The sequence below is a fragment of the Tupaia chinensis genome, unplaced genomic scaffold (assembly GCF_000334495.1).
Source record: "Tupaia chinensis unplaced genomic scaffold, TupChi_1.0 Scaffold000288_2, whole genome shotgun sequence".
Taxonomy (NCBI): Eukaryota; Metazoa; Chordata; class Mammalia; order Scandentia; family Tupaiidae; genus Tupaia; species Tupaia belangeri.
This window is the reverse complement of record NW_006159773.1, coordinates 4434514-4451359: the sequence shown is the minus strand read 5'-3', so window position 1 is coordinate 4451359 and position 16846 is coordinate 4434514. Positions and strand designations below refer to the sequence as shown.

At 38.9% G+C, this 16846-nt stretch overlaps 1 protein-coding gene across 2 annotated transcripts in view; it reads right to left on the bottom strand.

Moving 5' to 3' along the window:
• The window catches only part of PREX2 (phosphatidylinositol-3,4,5-trisphosphate dependent Rac exchange factor 2), a gene marked incomplete in the record, with an annotated part of 373689 nt that overhangs the window by 251979 nt on the left and 104864 nt on the right, over positions 1–16846 (bottom strand). For both annotated transcript variants that reach the window (XM_027772626.1, XM_027772627.1), the window contains 2 exon segments: positions 364–497; positions 14606–14767. In XM_027772626.1, the coding sequence (XP_027628427.1) occupies positions 364–497; positions 14606–14767 (296 nt within the window).

Here is a 16846-nt window from a genome sequence, read left to right as displayed (position 1 = left end):
AAGAGTCAGGAAAGAAATACATGGCATGAACTTCACCTGTGCTGGGATTCCTGAAGGAAGTGGGGAACTGGTTGGGGAGAGGGATTAGGAAGCAAGTAAGACATGCTGGCCTCTACAGGAGCCAAGGTGGACATTGGGAGGAAACAACACCTCAACTTCTGAGGGCTCTGGGAAGGTAGTATCATCAGATGACAGTAACATTTCAGTTAGGTTTTACAAGACGGTGAAGAGAACAACCAGGGAGCAGGCTGAACATTCGTGAAGAAGTTGCCTAATGAGAATTGAGTTCTCAGAAGCCAAAGGAAAAGGGAACCAGTGAGATGACTAAACATTTTCTAAAGTATGACCTGTTTATGATCTTACCTGTGTTTTCTTTTGCAGTAGACCAAAAGATTATCAAAGAGAAAAAACACTCGTTCTTGAATATTTCCAGAAGAAATTTTCAGTAAGACTCCACACATTAACATTTCAGTGCAGGTGTCGGTTATGTTGGACCCCTGAGTCAGGAAAAATGCAGAAACAATGTCTGATTACTTGACTGAAGCTTATGTGTGTTCGATTATTTTTCTGCTTAAAATGATTCTTATTTTCATTGATTTATTTTTTAATTGTCAGAGGGTGCTTGCACTTCTGTGCTTGCCAGACAGAAAGAGGAGAAGGAAAAATCATCCCTCGATGGAGCAAAGACACACCCCAATCCCTTCTCCTCTATTTCCCCTCCTGTCGGGATTTTGGGAATACACTCACACACATCTGGTGTATTTTTCAGGTCTCTGGGGCCGAAATTCAAATCACAGTTGATCCTGTGGGATCTTGCTCCCTTAACCACTAAGTCACAGGGCTGGCACCTTATACTTGTTCTTATTTTTATTTTATTTTAATGACAGAGGGCATGCCAGAAATGTATGTTTCTTGTTTTAAGAAGCAATGTATGCACAGGATAAAGTTCAAATGGTACCAATAGTCATATATTGACTGTAGGTCTCCTTCCCCTTCCTGTCATGTTCTGGTCAATTTCCACAGCCCAAACAACTGCTAAGAGATTCTGTGCCCCCCTCAGTGTTTTGCTTTTTTTTTTTTAATGTTCATGTGCTTGCGAAGTATATGTAATACATATTACCTATGTCACTTTAAAAGGAGAGGATTTCAAATTAATTCAAGATGTCAGTGTCCATCATTCTTTGCTTTTCCTTTTTTCCAGTATGGAAAAGTGCTTCCTGGACACATACAAAGTACATGAAATTGTCTAAATTTATAGTAGAGCTTTCTCTCTTTCTCTCTCTCTATATATATATCTATATATGTGTGTGTGTGTGTGTGTGTGTGTGTGTGTGTGTGTGTCACACACACACTCTAGGATGCAGAAGAAAGAAAAACAATAAAAACATAAAAAATATTAAAAGGAGTAACTCTATAAAGACTTTCACCTTATTTATTGACAATTGGCCAGAGCATACTCATTCATTACATGACCTAATAACATTTTTCTAGAGTGAAAATGAAAATATCATGATCTCGTGACTTTATCTTTGGAGTAATGAAAGTTATAATATTTTGAAATTTATGTGCATTTTTTTCACTTATCTAAAAGTGCTAAAAGAACATCTGGAGTTGGAGATAAAGAAGTCAAGCTTCAACATTCCCAAGAGAAATTGAATTAAAGTAATGCTATGAGCAACAGACGGCTAAGGAGGAGTCAGGAAAACTAAAGCCTATAAAACGAGAATGTCAAACACATGAGTTAGAAAATTAAAAGTGTAAACAATGAAACAAGGCAGGTAGGTCACAGAAAGAGATCAACGCTGCTAGGACAAAGTTCTCAAAAAATTTCAGAGTGTGGAAGACACACCTGAGGAGCCTGTTAAACCCTCCAGGTTCCTGAGCCTACTCTCAGAAAGGAAAACCGAGGAATCTGGAGTAGGGCCCAAGCCACTTCCGTAGATGCTGAAGCATGCAGTGTGATGTCAGTACTTGGAACATCACTGCCTCGGGGGCTCAGAGTACCTAAACTGGGGCACAGTAGGGCAGCTGTGTGACATGGAGATAAAAGTAAGCACAGGTCTCTGCCTGGGGTAGTCTCTGCTGCACCCCAGGGTCCAGGCAGGAGAGGTGTTCATTGTGGGGTGCGAGGTCACTGTTACAGCCACCGTATGTTTCATCATGATGGAACATTTACGTCTGCATGATGTTACTGATTACTAAAATACCTGATGAGTATTTTATCTTAATTTTGAAAATCAATGTTAATTTTTTAATCTAGGTATCAACCCTTAGGTAAATACACATTTTGTTACTGAATAACCATGTATAATACTTTAGATGGATACTAAGATTGAGTTTTTAATGTTTCTATTTAATACATGCCAGGCAATCTGCTAAACCTTTTTTCCTGGTATAAATCTCTAGCAAGTGGCCTCATTGCAATATGGAATGATTTGCATGAAACTATAGTAATTAATTAAGTATAAAATTAAACTTCATTATCAATTCTCTCTGCTTACCACAAAGGTCTACATTGTTCATCTTGTCAACTAAACGTAGTATGTCAATATCAGAAAACGCTGACTGGACAGAGAAACCACAATCCTGGAAAAGATGAAAGACGACCCAAGGCCTTGAAATATCCCCACTCATATACAATGTACTAGCAGACCAAGATCTAACGGACCCAATCATAGCAGAAGGAAAAAAATGGACAAGAATGACCGTCTGGATGCTTCATAAGAAAGAAGTTTGAATATCAAAGGAGTCTCCCGAGAAAACTGATGAAGCAGCTAACCATTCTTCCTTCCAAAAATAGAAGAAAAATCTTTGGAAAGTAATATGAAATCAAACATAAAATGAAGAGTATCATGTTACTTATCATACAATTTTGTCATAAAATATATTTCCCCCCAAAAAATGCATTTTTTATTATAACGAGCACATGCCTACGCATGCGAGAAACAGGAGAAAGAGAAGCATCCTTAATAGGGTCTCATCACGCTGTAATCCCCTTTCCCCATCCTTCCAGCCAGGATCTTGGGCATCTGTACACATGCCCTGTGTTTTCAGGCCGACCCAGGGATCCCAATGCACCATCAGCCACACAACTTTCACACTGCAGACCAGAACACCACCTAAGCTCAGCCCTCAGAGTTTGACTCACATTTTTTGAGATTCAAATTATTAACTAAAATTAAAACCTAAATGCTGTTATATGTAAAATAAGGAAACTAATCATATAAATTTTCATTTTGCCAAGTTAAAAATTCCAAATACCCTTCTTCCATTAGGAAATTTTGCTCCTCTTTTGAAACAGATTCTCTTTCAAGGGTCTTTTTCCAGAACTTCTTCTCCTCAAATAACAAGGACCCTCTTTAAATCAATTCTACCTGAAAGTAGTAGGCAAGTTTGCAGCTACCACATCACCTAGTACAGAAGACAAAAACAGATCTCACCACCAATCTCTGGAGGACTCATGTTCATAAAATAACAAGAGAATGTGACTTGAAGTCAATACTCTCTCAGGAACAAACTCAATCAAAAGTGAGCCACAGGTTCCAAAACCAACAAGTAGTGATTTTTTTTTTAAGGTTTTTGCCGTGGGGTGCATGCGCTCACTGGAAAGAGACAGAGAGAGGGAAAAATGAGAAATCACTCCCCCAGGGGGGATGGCCACACCATAATTGCTTCTCTCCCCATTCACCTCCCAAAATTTTGTGCACACATGCACAAGCCATGGCTTGGACGTAGTCAGCCTTGTGGGAATCCAGTGCCTTAACCATCATGTCTCCTGCTGCCCCACAGGAGGTGATTTTAAAAAGGGTCTTGTAGCATTGCATTTTTCCATGCAAAATGATAATCAAGAGGTGTCAAATTTCTATTGGTTCTCTTTACTTTCTAACACACAGTAACTATCTTGAATCTCAGCATCTTCATATATTTATAATGCACTATCTTCAGTTGCGATATTTTTTTCCAGGTTTGAGAGATCAATTTCAAACAGTCATATCAAGGACAAAAAGCTGAATTTCTAAATGATGTAAAGTTTATTGATAGTCCCTTGTCAGAGTACTTCAGTATCACGCCAAAGGTTACAGTTATCATTACGAAACCATCAGTCAACCAAGAAGCAGTCTGAGAGCAGTCTTGTTCTACAAAAGGAATCAGTGACTCTGATTAAACAGCTAATAAACTTCCCCTCCAGCGCATATTAATCACTGCCCTACAGTAAGCAGAATATCTTGGGGGAAATGTTCTGAATGCTGAATAAGATATATAACTGACGTTATAATCACCTACATGAATAAAAGGCATAACTTCAAAAATGAACAATTAAAACAAACTACAGAGCTTCCGTCATAGCAGCTACTATATAAATACTGGCCAATTAATTTCCACAATGAACTTACTTTAAAACAAGCAGGAAAACAAACTGAATGTAAAGAATTTGTTAAATTTGTGTCTTTGTGGATATAATATCTCAAGATAAGGAATATAAGCTTTAGAATCAGTCTATTTTCAAATCTAAATCTTGTTACTTGTTAGTTGTAAGAACTCAAATAAGCTAAGCAGTCTTTGTTTTAAAATCTGTATAATAAGGATTATGATACCTCACAAACTATTGAGACTCACCAAGATTACATCCAATAGATGATCAGTATTTCTCCAAAAGGAAACTGGATTATTGGCATTCAAGGATGATTACCCTCCCTTTAGCAAAGTTACATATATAAGCAAGATTAGTGGAATCTAGGGACCAGCAGATGGTGTAATGGTTATATAGCTGGACTCCCTCGTAGTCAACTGTGGTTCAAGTCCTAGACCCAGAGGCTTTAAAGTCATTCTGGGCATGTACGCATATGTGCCCCAAATCCTGATAGGAGAATGGAGGAAAAAGGATTGAGATGTGGCCATTCCCCCAGGACGTGATTTCTTGTTTTCTGTCTCAGTCTCTCCATCTCTATGGCGAGCACAAGTACCCCATAGCAAAAATCTCTTAAAAAAAATGATTAGTGGAATCCAGGATTTTGATCTTGAAATTTTTAAGTTTGTTTATTTATACAAAGAGTGAGACAGAGAAAAAGGGAGAGGGATAGCCCTCCCCTAGCCTCTCCAGCCTGGCTCCTGTGTGTTAGATATGTTCACGGAGGTTTCCAGATGTGAACAAGCAACCTTCCCATGTAGGTCTGCCCCCACAGAGCTTCACTAAAAATAAATAAATGTTTTTAGATATTTGCCATAAGGTGTATGCGCTTGCCAGAGAGAGAAAGACAGATGGAAAATTACTCCCCAGGAGGAATGGCCACCCTGCAATCCCTTCTCTTCCATTCTCCTCCTGGGATTTGGGGCACACATACACACATGCACCTGGCATGATTTTTATGCCACCCTAGAGTGAAAATGAAAATATCATGATCTCGTGACTTTATCTTTGGAGTAATGAAAGTTATAATATTTTGAAATTTATGTGCATTTTTTTCACTTATCTAAAAGTGCTAAAAGAACATCTGGAGTTGGAGATAAAGAAGTCAAGCTTCAACATTCCCAAGAGAAATTGAATTAAAGTAATGCTATGAGCAACAGACGGCTAAGGAGGAGTCAGGAAAACTAAAGCCTATAAAACGAGAATGTCAAACACATGAGTTAGAAAATTAAAAGTGTAAACAATGAAACAAGGCAGGTAGGTCACAGAAAGAGATCAACGCTGCTAGGACAAAGTTCTCAAAAAATTTCAGAGTGTGGAAGACACACCTGAGGAGCCTGTTAAACCCTCCAGGTTCCTGAGCCTACTCTCAGAAAGGAAAACCGAGGAATCTGGAGTAGGGCCCAAGCCACTTCCGTAGATGCTGAAGCATGCAGTGTGATGTCAGTACTTGGAACATCACTGCCTCGGGGGCTCAGAGTACCTAAACTGGGGCACAGTAGGGCAGCTGTGTGACATGGAGATAAAAGTAAGCACAGGTCTCTGCCTGGGGTAGTCTCTGCTGCACCCCAGGGTCCAGGCAGGAGAGGTGTTCATTGTGGGGTGCGAGGTCACTGTTACAGCCACCGTATGTTTCATCATGATGGAACATTTACGTCTGCATGATGTTACTGATTACTAAAATACCTGATGAGTATTTTATCTTAATTTTGAAAATCAATGTTAATTTTTTAATCTAGGTATCAACCCTTAGGTAAATACACATTTTGTTACTGAATAACCATGTATAATACTTTAGATGGATACTAAGATTGAGTTTTTAATGTTTCTATTTAATACATGCCAGGCAATCTGCTAAACCTTTTTTCCTGGTATAAATCTCTAGCAAGTGGCCTCATTGCAATATGGAATGATTTGCATGAAACTATAGTAATTAATTAAGTATAAAATTAAACTTCATTATCAATTCTCTCTGCTTACCACAAAGGTCTACATTGTTCATCTTGTCAACTAAACGTAGTATGTCAATATCAGAAAACGCTGACTGGACAGAGAAACCACAATCCTGGAAAAGATGAAAGACGACCCAAGGCCTTGAAATATCCCCACTCATATACAATGTACTAGCAGACCAAGATCTAACGGACCCAATCATAGCAGAAGGAAAAAAATGGACAAGAATGACCGTCTGGATGCTTCATAAGAAAGAAGTTTGAATATCAAAGGAGTCTCCCGAGAAAACTGATGAAGCAGCTAACCATTCTTCCTTCCAAAAATAGAAGAAAAATCTTTGGAAAGTAATATGAAATCAAACATAAAATGAAGAGTATCATGTTACTTATCATACAATTTTGTCATAAAATATATTTCCCCCCAAAAAATGCATTTTTTATTATAACGAGCACATGCCTACGCATGCGAGAAACAGGAGAAAGAGAAGCATCCTTAATAGGGTCTCATCACGCTGTAATCCCCTTTCCCCATCCTTCCAGCCAGGATCTTGGGCATCTGTACACATGCCCTGTGTTTTCAGGCCGACCCAGGGATCCCAATGCACCATCAGCCACACAACTTTCACACTGCAGACCAGAACACCACCTAAGCTCAGCCCTCAGAGTTTGACTCACATTTTTTGAGATTCAAATTATTAACTAAAATTAAAACCTAAATGCTGTTATATGTAAAATAAGGAAACTAATCATATAAATTTTCATTTTGCCAAGTTAAAAATTCCAAATACCCTTCTTCCATTAGGAAATTTTGCTCCTCTTTTGAAACAGATTCTCTTTCAAGGGTCTTTTTCCAGAACTTCTTCTCCTCAAATAACAAGGACCCTCTTTAAATCAATTCTACCTGAAAGTAGTAGGCAAGTTTGCAGCTACCACATCACCTAGTACAGAAGACAAAAACAGATCTCACCACCAATCTCTGGAGGACTCATGTTCATAAAATAACAAGAGAATGTGACTTGAAGTCAATACTCTCTCAGGAACAAACTCAATCAAAAGTGAGCCACAGGTTCCAAAACCAACAAGTAGTGATTTTTTTTTTAAGGTTTTTGCCGTGGGGTGCATGCGCTCACTGGAAAGAGACAGAGAGAGGGAAAAATGAGAAATCACTCCCCCAGGGGGGATGGCCACACCATAATTGCTTCTCTCCCCATTCACCTCCCAAAATTTTGTGCACACATGCACAAGCCATGGCTTGGACGTAGTCAGCCTTGTGGGAATCCAGTGCCTTAACCATCATGTCTCCTGCTGCCCCACAGGAGGTGATTTTAAAAAGGGTCTTGTAGCATTGCATTTTTCCATGCAAAATGATAATCAAGAGGTGTCAAATTTCTATTGGTTCTCTTTACTTTCTAACACACAGTAACTATCTTGAATCTCAGCATCTTCATATATTTATAATGCACTATCTTCAGTTGCGATATTTTTTTCCAGGTTTGAGAGATCAATTTCAAACAGTCATATCAAGGACAAAAAGCTGAATTTCTAAATGATGTAAAGTTTATTGATAGTCCCTTGTCAGAGTACTTCAGTATCACGCCAAAGGTTACAGTTATCATTACGAAACCATCAGTCAACCAAGAAGCAGTCTGAGAGCAGTCTTGTTCTACAAAAGGAATCAGTGACTCTGATTAAACAGCTAATAAACTTCCCCTCCAGCGCATATTAATCACTGCCCTACAGTAAGCAGAATATCTTGGGGGAAATGTTCTGAATGCTGAATAAGATATATAACTGACGTTATAATCACCTACATGAATAAAAGGCATAACTTCAAAAATGAACAATTAAAACAAACTACAGAGCTTCCGTCATAGCAGCTACTATATAAATACTGGCCAATTAATTTCCACAATGAACTTACTTTAAAACAAGCAGGAAAACAAACTGAATGTAAAGAATTTGTTAAATTTGTGTCTTTGTGGATATAATATCTCAAGATAAGGAATATAAGCTTTAGAATCAGTCTATTTTCAAATCTAAATCTTGTTACTTGTTAGTTGTAAGAACTCAAATAAGCTAAGCAGTCTTTGTTTTAAAATCTGTATAATAAGGATTATGATACCTCACAAACTATTGAGACTCACCAAGATTACATCCAATAGATGATCAGTATTTCTCCAAAAGGAAACTGGATTATTGGCATTCAAGGATGATTACCCTCCCTTTAGCAAAGTTACATATATAAGCAAGATTAGTGGAATCTAGGGACCAGCAGATGGTGTAATGGTTATATAGCTGGACTCCCTCGTAGTCAACTGTGGTTCAAGTCCTAGACCCAGAGGCTTTAAAGTCATTCTGGGCATGTACGCATATGTGCCCCAAATCCTGATAGGAGAATGGAGGAAAAAGGATTGAGATGTGGCCATTCCCCCAGGACGTGATTTCTTGTTTTCTGTCTCAGTCTCTCCATCTCTATGGCGAGCACAAGTACCCCATAGCAAAAATCTCTTAAAAAAAATGATTAGTGGAATCCAGGATTTTGATCTTGAAATTTTTAAGTTTGTTTATTTATACAAAGAGTGAGACAGAGAAAAAGGGAGAGGGATAGCCCTTTCTAACAGGATCTTGAAGCTATGACCTACCCCCTAGCCTCTCCAGCCTGGCTCCTGTGTGTTAGATATGTTCACGGAGGTTTCCAGATGTGAACAAGCAACCTTCCCATGTAGGTCTGCCCCCACAGAGCTTCACTAAAAATAAATAAATGTTTTTAGATATTTGCCATAAGGTGTATGCGCTTGCCAGAGAGAGAAAGACAGAGGGAAAATTACTCCCCAGGAGGAATGGCCACCCTGCAATCCCTTCTCTTCCATTCTCCTCCTGGGATTTGGGGCACACATACACACATGCACCTGGCATGATTTTTATGCCACCAGGTCTGAAACTCAGACCATGGTCAGGCATGTGGGAGTCCAACACCTTAACCACCATACCACCTGCTATACCTCAGAGCTTCACATTTTAAGGTTGCACCACTGTTGCCCTCACCTGCCCCCATCGCCATTCCATCTTGGATCTCTAGTGGAGTATATCAGGATGGAAAAACTTATTACAGCCTAGGGGCTGGCAGGTAGTGTGGTGATTAAGGGCACTGGACACCCACATGCTCAAGAGCAGTTCAAGTCCTAGACCTGGAGGCTTGCTTTTTTACATTTTCACTTTCTCTCAATCTCTCTCTCTCTCTCTCTTACTCTGTCCCTTTCTAGTCAAATTAAAATAAATACATTTAAATAAAATAAGTCTTAAAAATATTATTAGAGCCTATTTATTTTAGCTAGGCAAAGATGCGATTGCGACATAGTTCTAATTGCCTAGATACACCTTTTAAATCAGATACTATAGGGACCAGCAGTTGGCGTAATGGCTATGTTGCTAGACTCCCATGTAGTCAACCGTGATGCGAGTCCCAGACCCAGTGGCTTAAACTAACGCCGGGCGCATGTGCATTGAGTGCCCAAAATCCTGAGAGGATAATGGAGGAGAAGGGATTGCAGCATAGCCATCCCCCCGGGGGGTGATTTCTCTCTTTCTGTGTCTCTCTGTCTTTCTGGTGAGTGCACACACCCTAGAGCAAAAGAAAACAAAAAAAAAACTGTCAGGAAAAAAAAAAATCTGACACTATAGCTTTTCTACTGATTTTGTAAGTTACTCGCTATCTTAATTTGTCTTTTAGGTCTCATTTCTGTGAGCCAAATAACTACATAATATAACACCTTCAGTAGAGAAGTACATATATTAAACAAATGAGAATTTCTCAAAGCTTTAAAATAAGACCTTATAGCTGTATAGTATCTTACAAAATTCAAAGCACTTCACATGTTTTGCTTGATCCCTATGAAAATCCACACTGTGTATGATCCCCGAAGTTCAGAGTTCAGATTAAAGATCCAGTGTGCTCACAAGCCTTGCTTACTTTTTTTCACTCTATCATATTATTTGAGAACAATAAATTTCCATTGTTTATTAACCTAAATTCAACACACAGCAATGCAAACAATTTCTTATTAGCACAAAATACTAGACAGGCATGTTACCTGGGAGATTTCATTAAAAAAAAACCATTTAATTAATGAATGTCATAGTTTGAATATGTCCCCCCCACCCCAGATTCATGCATTATGCCATTAGGAAGGTATTAAGAGGAAGCCTAATCCAGTGATGATGCTGAAAGGTGCAGCCTTTGGTATGACCAGGTGACCAGGATGAAGTCCCTAAGATAGACTCCTGGTGGGTTTAAAAGGAAAAGAAATGACATAGAGACTCATGAAAGGACACAGAGATGCATGCTCCTATTCTCTAACAACATGACCCCCTGTACAGCCTCTGGAGCCACCAAAGAAAAGACTCTTACAGATGTGGTCCCTGGACCCTGGATTTCCAAGATGTGACCTAACTAAACCTCTATTTTCTTAAACTCCTCAGATTCAGACATATGCTGTTATTAACAATGGAAAGGACTGGAATGGTGGGAAAATAAGACCCTGGAAAATTAAGTGACTTAGGTAGGAACATAATCTATCTAAAAGGAAAATAGAGCAGCCATGGTATATGAGCCTTGGATCCCATTCGAGAGAATTTTAGCTACTGAAATAAGACTGTCACCTCTAAGGAGGTCCTGAAGGGTCTGCAGAGCTTGTACAAGAAGCCAGAAAGGGAGCTGTTCCTTAGCATAAGCTCGAGGCTCGCAGCCTTGATAACTGATCCCTGTGTTGTGGAAGGTCATGCCCCCTACATATGAACTTGGCCTTGCCCTATACCCAGAAGAGCCACTCCACATATACACAAAGTTGTCTGCAGGGTGAGCAATTGTCCCTGCTAACAATCCAAAGGTGGTTCCTTAGCCCACTCCCACTCCCACTTGGGACCTGAATTCATCCTGTATGACTCTGTCCCTCTGTCTCTTGCATCTGTAAGTCCAATCAGATTAGCAGCTTCTCCTGAACTCCCCAGGAAGGATTGGCAGTTTCCAACCTTCTTGCTACTTGCTAAGATGGTGAACTAGAATAGGTGACTGGAGGTCTTCACAAGTTGTCAACCAGTTGACTGATCCCTGGTCTACACTGTATTTCCCACAAATCTTCAAACTTCATCTCTAAATGCCTATGTCTTACGCAATCACTGTTGAATCCTACTTAAGCAGAATGTGTGTTACCCTTCTCAGAAGCCAACTGCTATGTTTTGTGTCCCCCGAAACTCAGATGTTGAGATTTAAAACTTAAGTTTCCTCTTAATACCTTCACATTGTCAAAAGGTGGGACCTTAGAGAGCGATTGTGGTTTGAGTAGGGCCCCTATGATTGATGCCTGCTGGGTTACGAAGGAGCAGAAATGAGGACAGAAACACATACACACAGGGAGATGGAGGCACTTCTGGTTTCTCACGATGTGACACCATGCATGGCCTTGGGACCCTACCAATAGAAAAAAACCTTACCAGATGTGGCCCTTGGACCTTGAACCTCCAAACATGGGCTGAATAATCCTCTACTCTCTTAAATGTATCCAGACCCAGTATTTTCTGTTATTAACAATGGAATGGACTAGAATATTAACATTCATATTATCTCCCCCATGCATGCAGATACTGTATCCTATCTGATTTTTCTGACTATACCACAGAATTCCCTAAATTCCAGCCACTTTCTTCCATCTTAATGCTCCATTTTTCTCTAGCACTCAGAATAGTGTAAAAGCACCAACCACTGAGCTGGGGAATTCAAGGTACCCTCTGCTGTAAACTCAGCATAATATACATGGTCCACAAACATTCCCTCATTGAGTAACTAGTGCAAACAGCACAAACAATATCGGCATTTTTTAAGGAATGTCTCATTCTTGCAGGAGACCCAATTTTTAGGATAGATGAGGACACCAGGAAGAAACAAAATGACAACAGATTCCATTTTCCTAGAGGACCAAAAAGAGTCTCTAGAGTTTTTGTCTTAGTAAACAGCTTGGCAAAGTTCGCTGACAAATCTTGCAATTTAAACTAAGTTCAGTTTTTCTTCCAAAGTCTGAGTGACAACAGAACTGCGAAAACAAACTTTACTCCATTTTTCTCATCCCAGCAGGACAACCGTTCCTCAGGAAAGGAATTATCATCATGAATCAACTGTAAAACACACAGCCATTTTTACTGGTTGAAAGAGGTAGCATTCATGCTGAAATGAGAGGTCACCCTGCACAATTGAAATGAAAGAATACAGACAGAGGAAGCTAAGTCAGACCCAAGTCAGCATTTTAAAAGATCCAGAGCAGAGAGTGGACAAACAGAATTCCCTAGGGTCAATGTTTTAGGTTCTTTGCATATCTGGGTGGATATAATTTTAGGTCTAAATGAAAACCAACATATTGGATATAAAAAACAAATTAGCCAACTATGAAGTCCTAAAGATAAAAGCAATCCATGTGGATTTATATGATACAATAGCTGACTGGGAGCACTTTAAATTTTCCTAACATTAAAAAATATATATAGCTTAATTGCTTAATAATTTTATTTTTAAAGGTTTTTGCCATCAGGCTCATGTGCTTACCAAAGAGAAGAGAGACAAAGAGAGAAAGTGAGAAATCCCCCCCGCCCAAGGGGAGATGGTCATGCCACAATCCCTTCCTTTCCATCCTCAGATTTTGGGCATGCACGCATACATGGATTTTCAACCCATCAGGTGGTCTGGGACTTAAACTATGGTCAGCCATGTGAGAGTCTAGTACCTGAACCAGCACATCTGCTGGTTCTAATTGCTTACTTTATAACAAGAAGACAAATTAACCCTATTCTAAAGCCCCTACTCACTTAAATTAATGCAATTTAAGGACAAAATTTTAGTTTTTGTTTAATTTTAAAATTTATGAGAGAGAGAGGCACTCTCAATAGGGTCTCCACACCATGATTCACTTCCAACTTCAGCCACCCTGGCTCACATATCTGCACACACCTAGCACATATAGGGAAGTTCACAGACATGAACTTGGGGGACCCTCCCACGTGGGTCCAGCATCACAGAATACTATATTACCATGGAGCCACTACAGCTAGCCCCAGAGTTCACATTTATTCTTTGAATAGCAGTAAAGTAATACAGGGCCCAATGCCCAGGAAATAAATGGGATTGAAAGATATCATAGCTGAAAATATTTTCCAGATCCTAAACCATACTCTTTATTTGCTTTCTGTCATTAGAAAAAAAAAATTTCTTTGTGGCCACCAGGTGGTGTGGTGGTTAAGGCATTGGACTCCCACCCACATGGCCAACAGTTTGAGTTCCAGACTAATTGGCTTGTTCTCACTTTCTGTCTCTCTCTCCTTCTCTTTCTATTTCTGTCTCTCTGTCTTTCTGCTGAGTGCATGTATCCAATAGCAATTTTTTAAAAAATAAATAAATGGGACCAGCAGATGACATAATGATACTTTGCTGAACTCCCACGTAGTCGACACAGTTCAAGTTCTGGACCTGGTGGCTTAAAACTCATGTTGGTTGCATGTGTGTGCCTGCCCAAGATCTAAGAGGAGAATGAAAGAGAAGGTACTGCAGCATGGCCATCCCCTCATCAAGGTGATCTCTCACTTTCTGTCTGTCCCTGTCTCTCCTGTGCACAAGTACCCTATAGAAAAAAACTCAATCAACCCATCAATACAGATAAAATTCTAAAATCTTTTTGAAAATTCCCTTAATGGCTCACGAAAACAATATTTTCCATCTTGTATGTACCCTAAAAATACAGATCATAACCAATTTCTTCATTTTAAAAATAAAGAAACCAAATTCTACTTAGGTTAAGTAGAATTAGAATGAAATTCAAATTCAAGCCTGTAGTTTAGAGTCTAAATTTAATATTACAACACTCCCCTTTTTGACTCTCTTGATGGTTCAGGCTCTGTACTTATTGACCGAAGTTAGGATGGGAAAAGGATACTTCAGAACACATACATTGTGAAACACCAGAGATCAGAGCCCACACAGTGCCTACTGGCTCCATCACAAACCTCTCTGGTTAAGTCAGTGAACTGTCACCCCCAAAATTTTTTTAAACAATAATGAAAATGAGCACTTTTTGAAATTGAGTAGTCTTCTAGCAATATCTAGGAAAACAATCATTTATGGTTCTATTCAATGCCAGTCATTCTGCTGATAGCATGTGACATAACCAACTATTTTAAGCTCAATTGTTGGCCAAAGTAAATGTACCTCCCAGCCTTCAATGTGAGATTGCCATTCCTCTAAAACTTCTAATTTCTCCATCTGTCTCTTAGCCTCGTTTATGTTGGAACAGACAGCTTTCATGGCTTGGAGGGCTTCCATTACTGCTGCATAGTCACTGTGTTTCCGTGGAGTCCGCTTCAGCAACTCCTGTTTATATACAAAAAAACACAAATCACCCTTTGATCTTCAGCCTTCTGGTACAGCAGGTTCAGACTGACCAGGAAATGAAAACTGCAAAGATCGTGGGAGCCACTTGCATAAGTGGCAAACTCCAGTAAGATTAAGATCATAAACAGAAGGAATCAATGAGTAAGCATTTCCCCAGCACACATATGACAACTACTATAATTTTTCTCTCAGAACCAGCAGTGAACGTAATGGCTATGTCGCTAGACTCCCATGTAGTTGACCCCGGTTCAAGTCCCAGACCCGGTGGCTTAAAATCACGCCAGCTGTGTGTGCATGCGTGCCTAAGATCCCAAGAGGAGAATGAAGTAGAAGGGATTGTGGCGTGGCCATCCCCCATGGGGGGTGATTTCTCACCTTCTGTCTCTCTGTCTCTCTTTGTCCTTCTGGTGAGCACAGACATCCTATAGCAAAAAATCTCTCCAAAAAAAGATAATAATAATTTTTCTCTCGAACTTATTTTGTTTTTAAAACTAAGTTAGGTCTCTCACTTTGGCACATGCATTTTGTTTGTTTGTTTGACTTTTGCTATATAACAGAAGTACATGTTTTCTGTTCATTTTATGTTCCTAGAGTCTTTAACAGAATAAAAAATATTTGAGTAAATAGGTTCCAGTCCAGTCACAGTAGCACGCTCTGACTGACACTGCTAGTTGGAAGGTTGAGGCCACAAGGGAGATCCAAGTCTGATTCTTGGCTCACCCTAAAAAGTTGGGCATGGTAGCATGCCCCAGTAGTCCCAGCTCAGTAGACAGGAGAATCACAACACCGTGAGAGCCTGTCTAAAAATATTTAACACATACAAACACGCACACACACATACAACATTGCATATTTCAAAATTATTTTTGAAGTTTCAAATTTTAAAAGAATTTAAATGTCTATTTAAATTTTTTTGTAAAACTATAAAATACGTCATTTTATTTTAAATGTTTTATATTCCAGTAAAACATATAGTTCATAAATTTCACAATAGTCTATCATTAAAGAACCACTTATTCAGGTTCACTCTCTGTGATGAATGAACTGTCATACATCCAATAGTTTCTTTTTTCATTTTTGGTGTTTAGGACTTGGGGGAGCTTTTTTTTATAGTTTTTCCATTCAGGATATCAAAACTAGAGTCATCTTTAATCTCTTAAGTATATTAAAATGTCTTGTTAGTTGTTGTTTAGAAGCACAAAATTAAACATCTTCACCCACAGTTGTGACCACATTGCTTTCTAATTAGTCATTTGTTTCTTTACTATTATTACTATTATCATGTAGCTAACACAATTACAGAAACCCACAGGCAACTCTTTAAAAGAATTTTCTTAATTTTCAATATACAGTGGGAAATTATGTAGTTGTTATGCCTTTAAGTTCTGTTATTGTTGAAAATTTTGCCATAACCTTTGACTCTGCATTCAACATGTTCACACTCTGTTCCGCAGAGCTGATGCCAGAAGAATACACATTACATCACTTCTAAGACAAGGTTTAAAAAGTTCTGCTGGATCACAGTTCATCAAAGAGGTAATATAAGTCTCTCCCAAATACTAAAGAGCGGAAACACTTGTAAAGCCCATGACCTGGTCAAGTTTGTCTACAGGCCATGATTTGGGGCCCTATGGAATCATGCCCAGTGGGTATTTATTGCATTGATACCTGAACTTAGATGATGTAAACAGCAAGAAAAATAATCAGCAATAATTTTTCTGGCAGTTGCTTGCTATGAATCCATGTTGATTGGCCAATTGAACAAAATCAAGTTCCATAAATAAGACTACATATCTTTTAACACTAACAGGCTAATTCCTTTAATATTTTTTCTTTAAATAAAACTATCTCTAAATCAGAGACTCCCCACACAATTTTTTGGCTGACGGTAAAACAAAGACAAACAATAATATCAACATATTTACAACATTAGAAAGCAGCTTTTCACATTTCATTGGGAAGATAATCTTTCAAAAAAGGGAAAGGATGTCATCTTTTTAAAAAATATATTTATTTTATTTAATTTTATTTATTTTAATTTGACCAGACACACACACA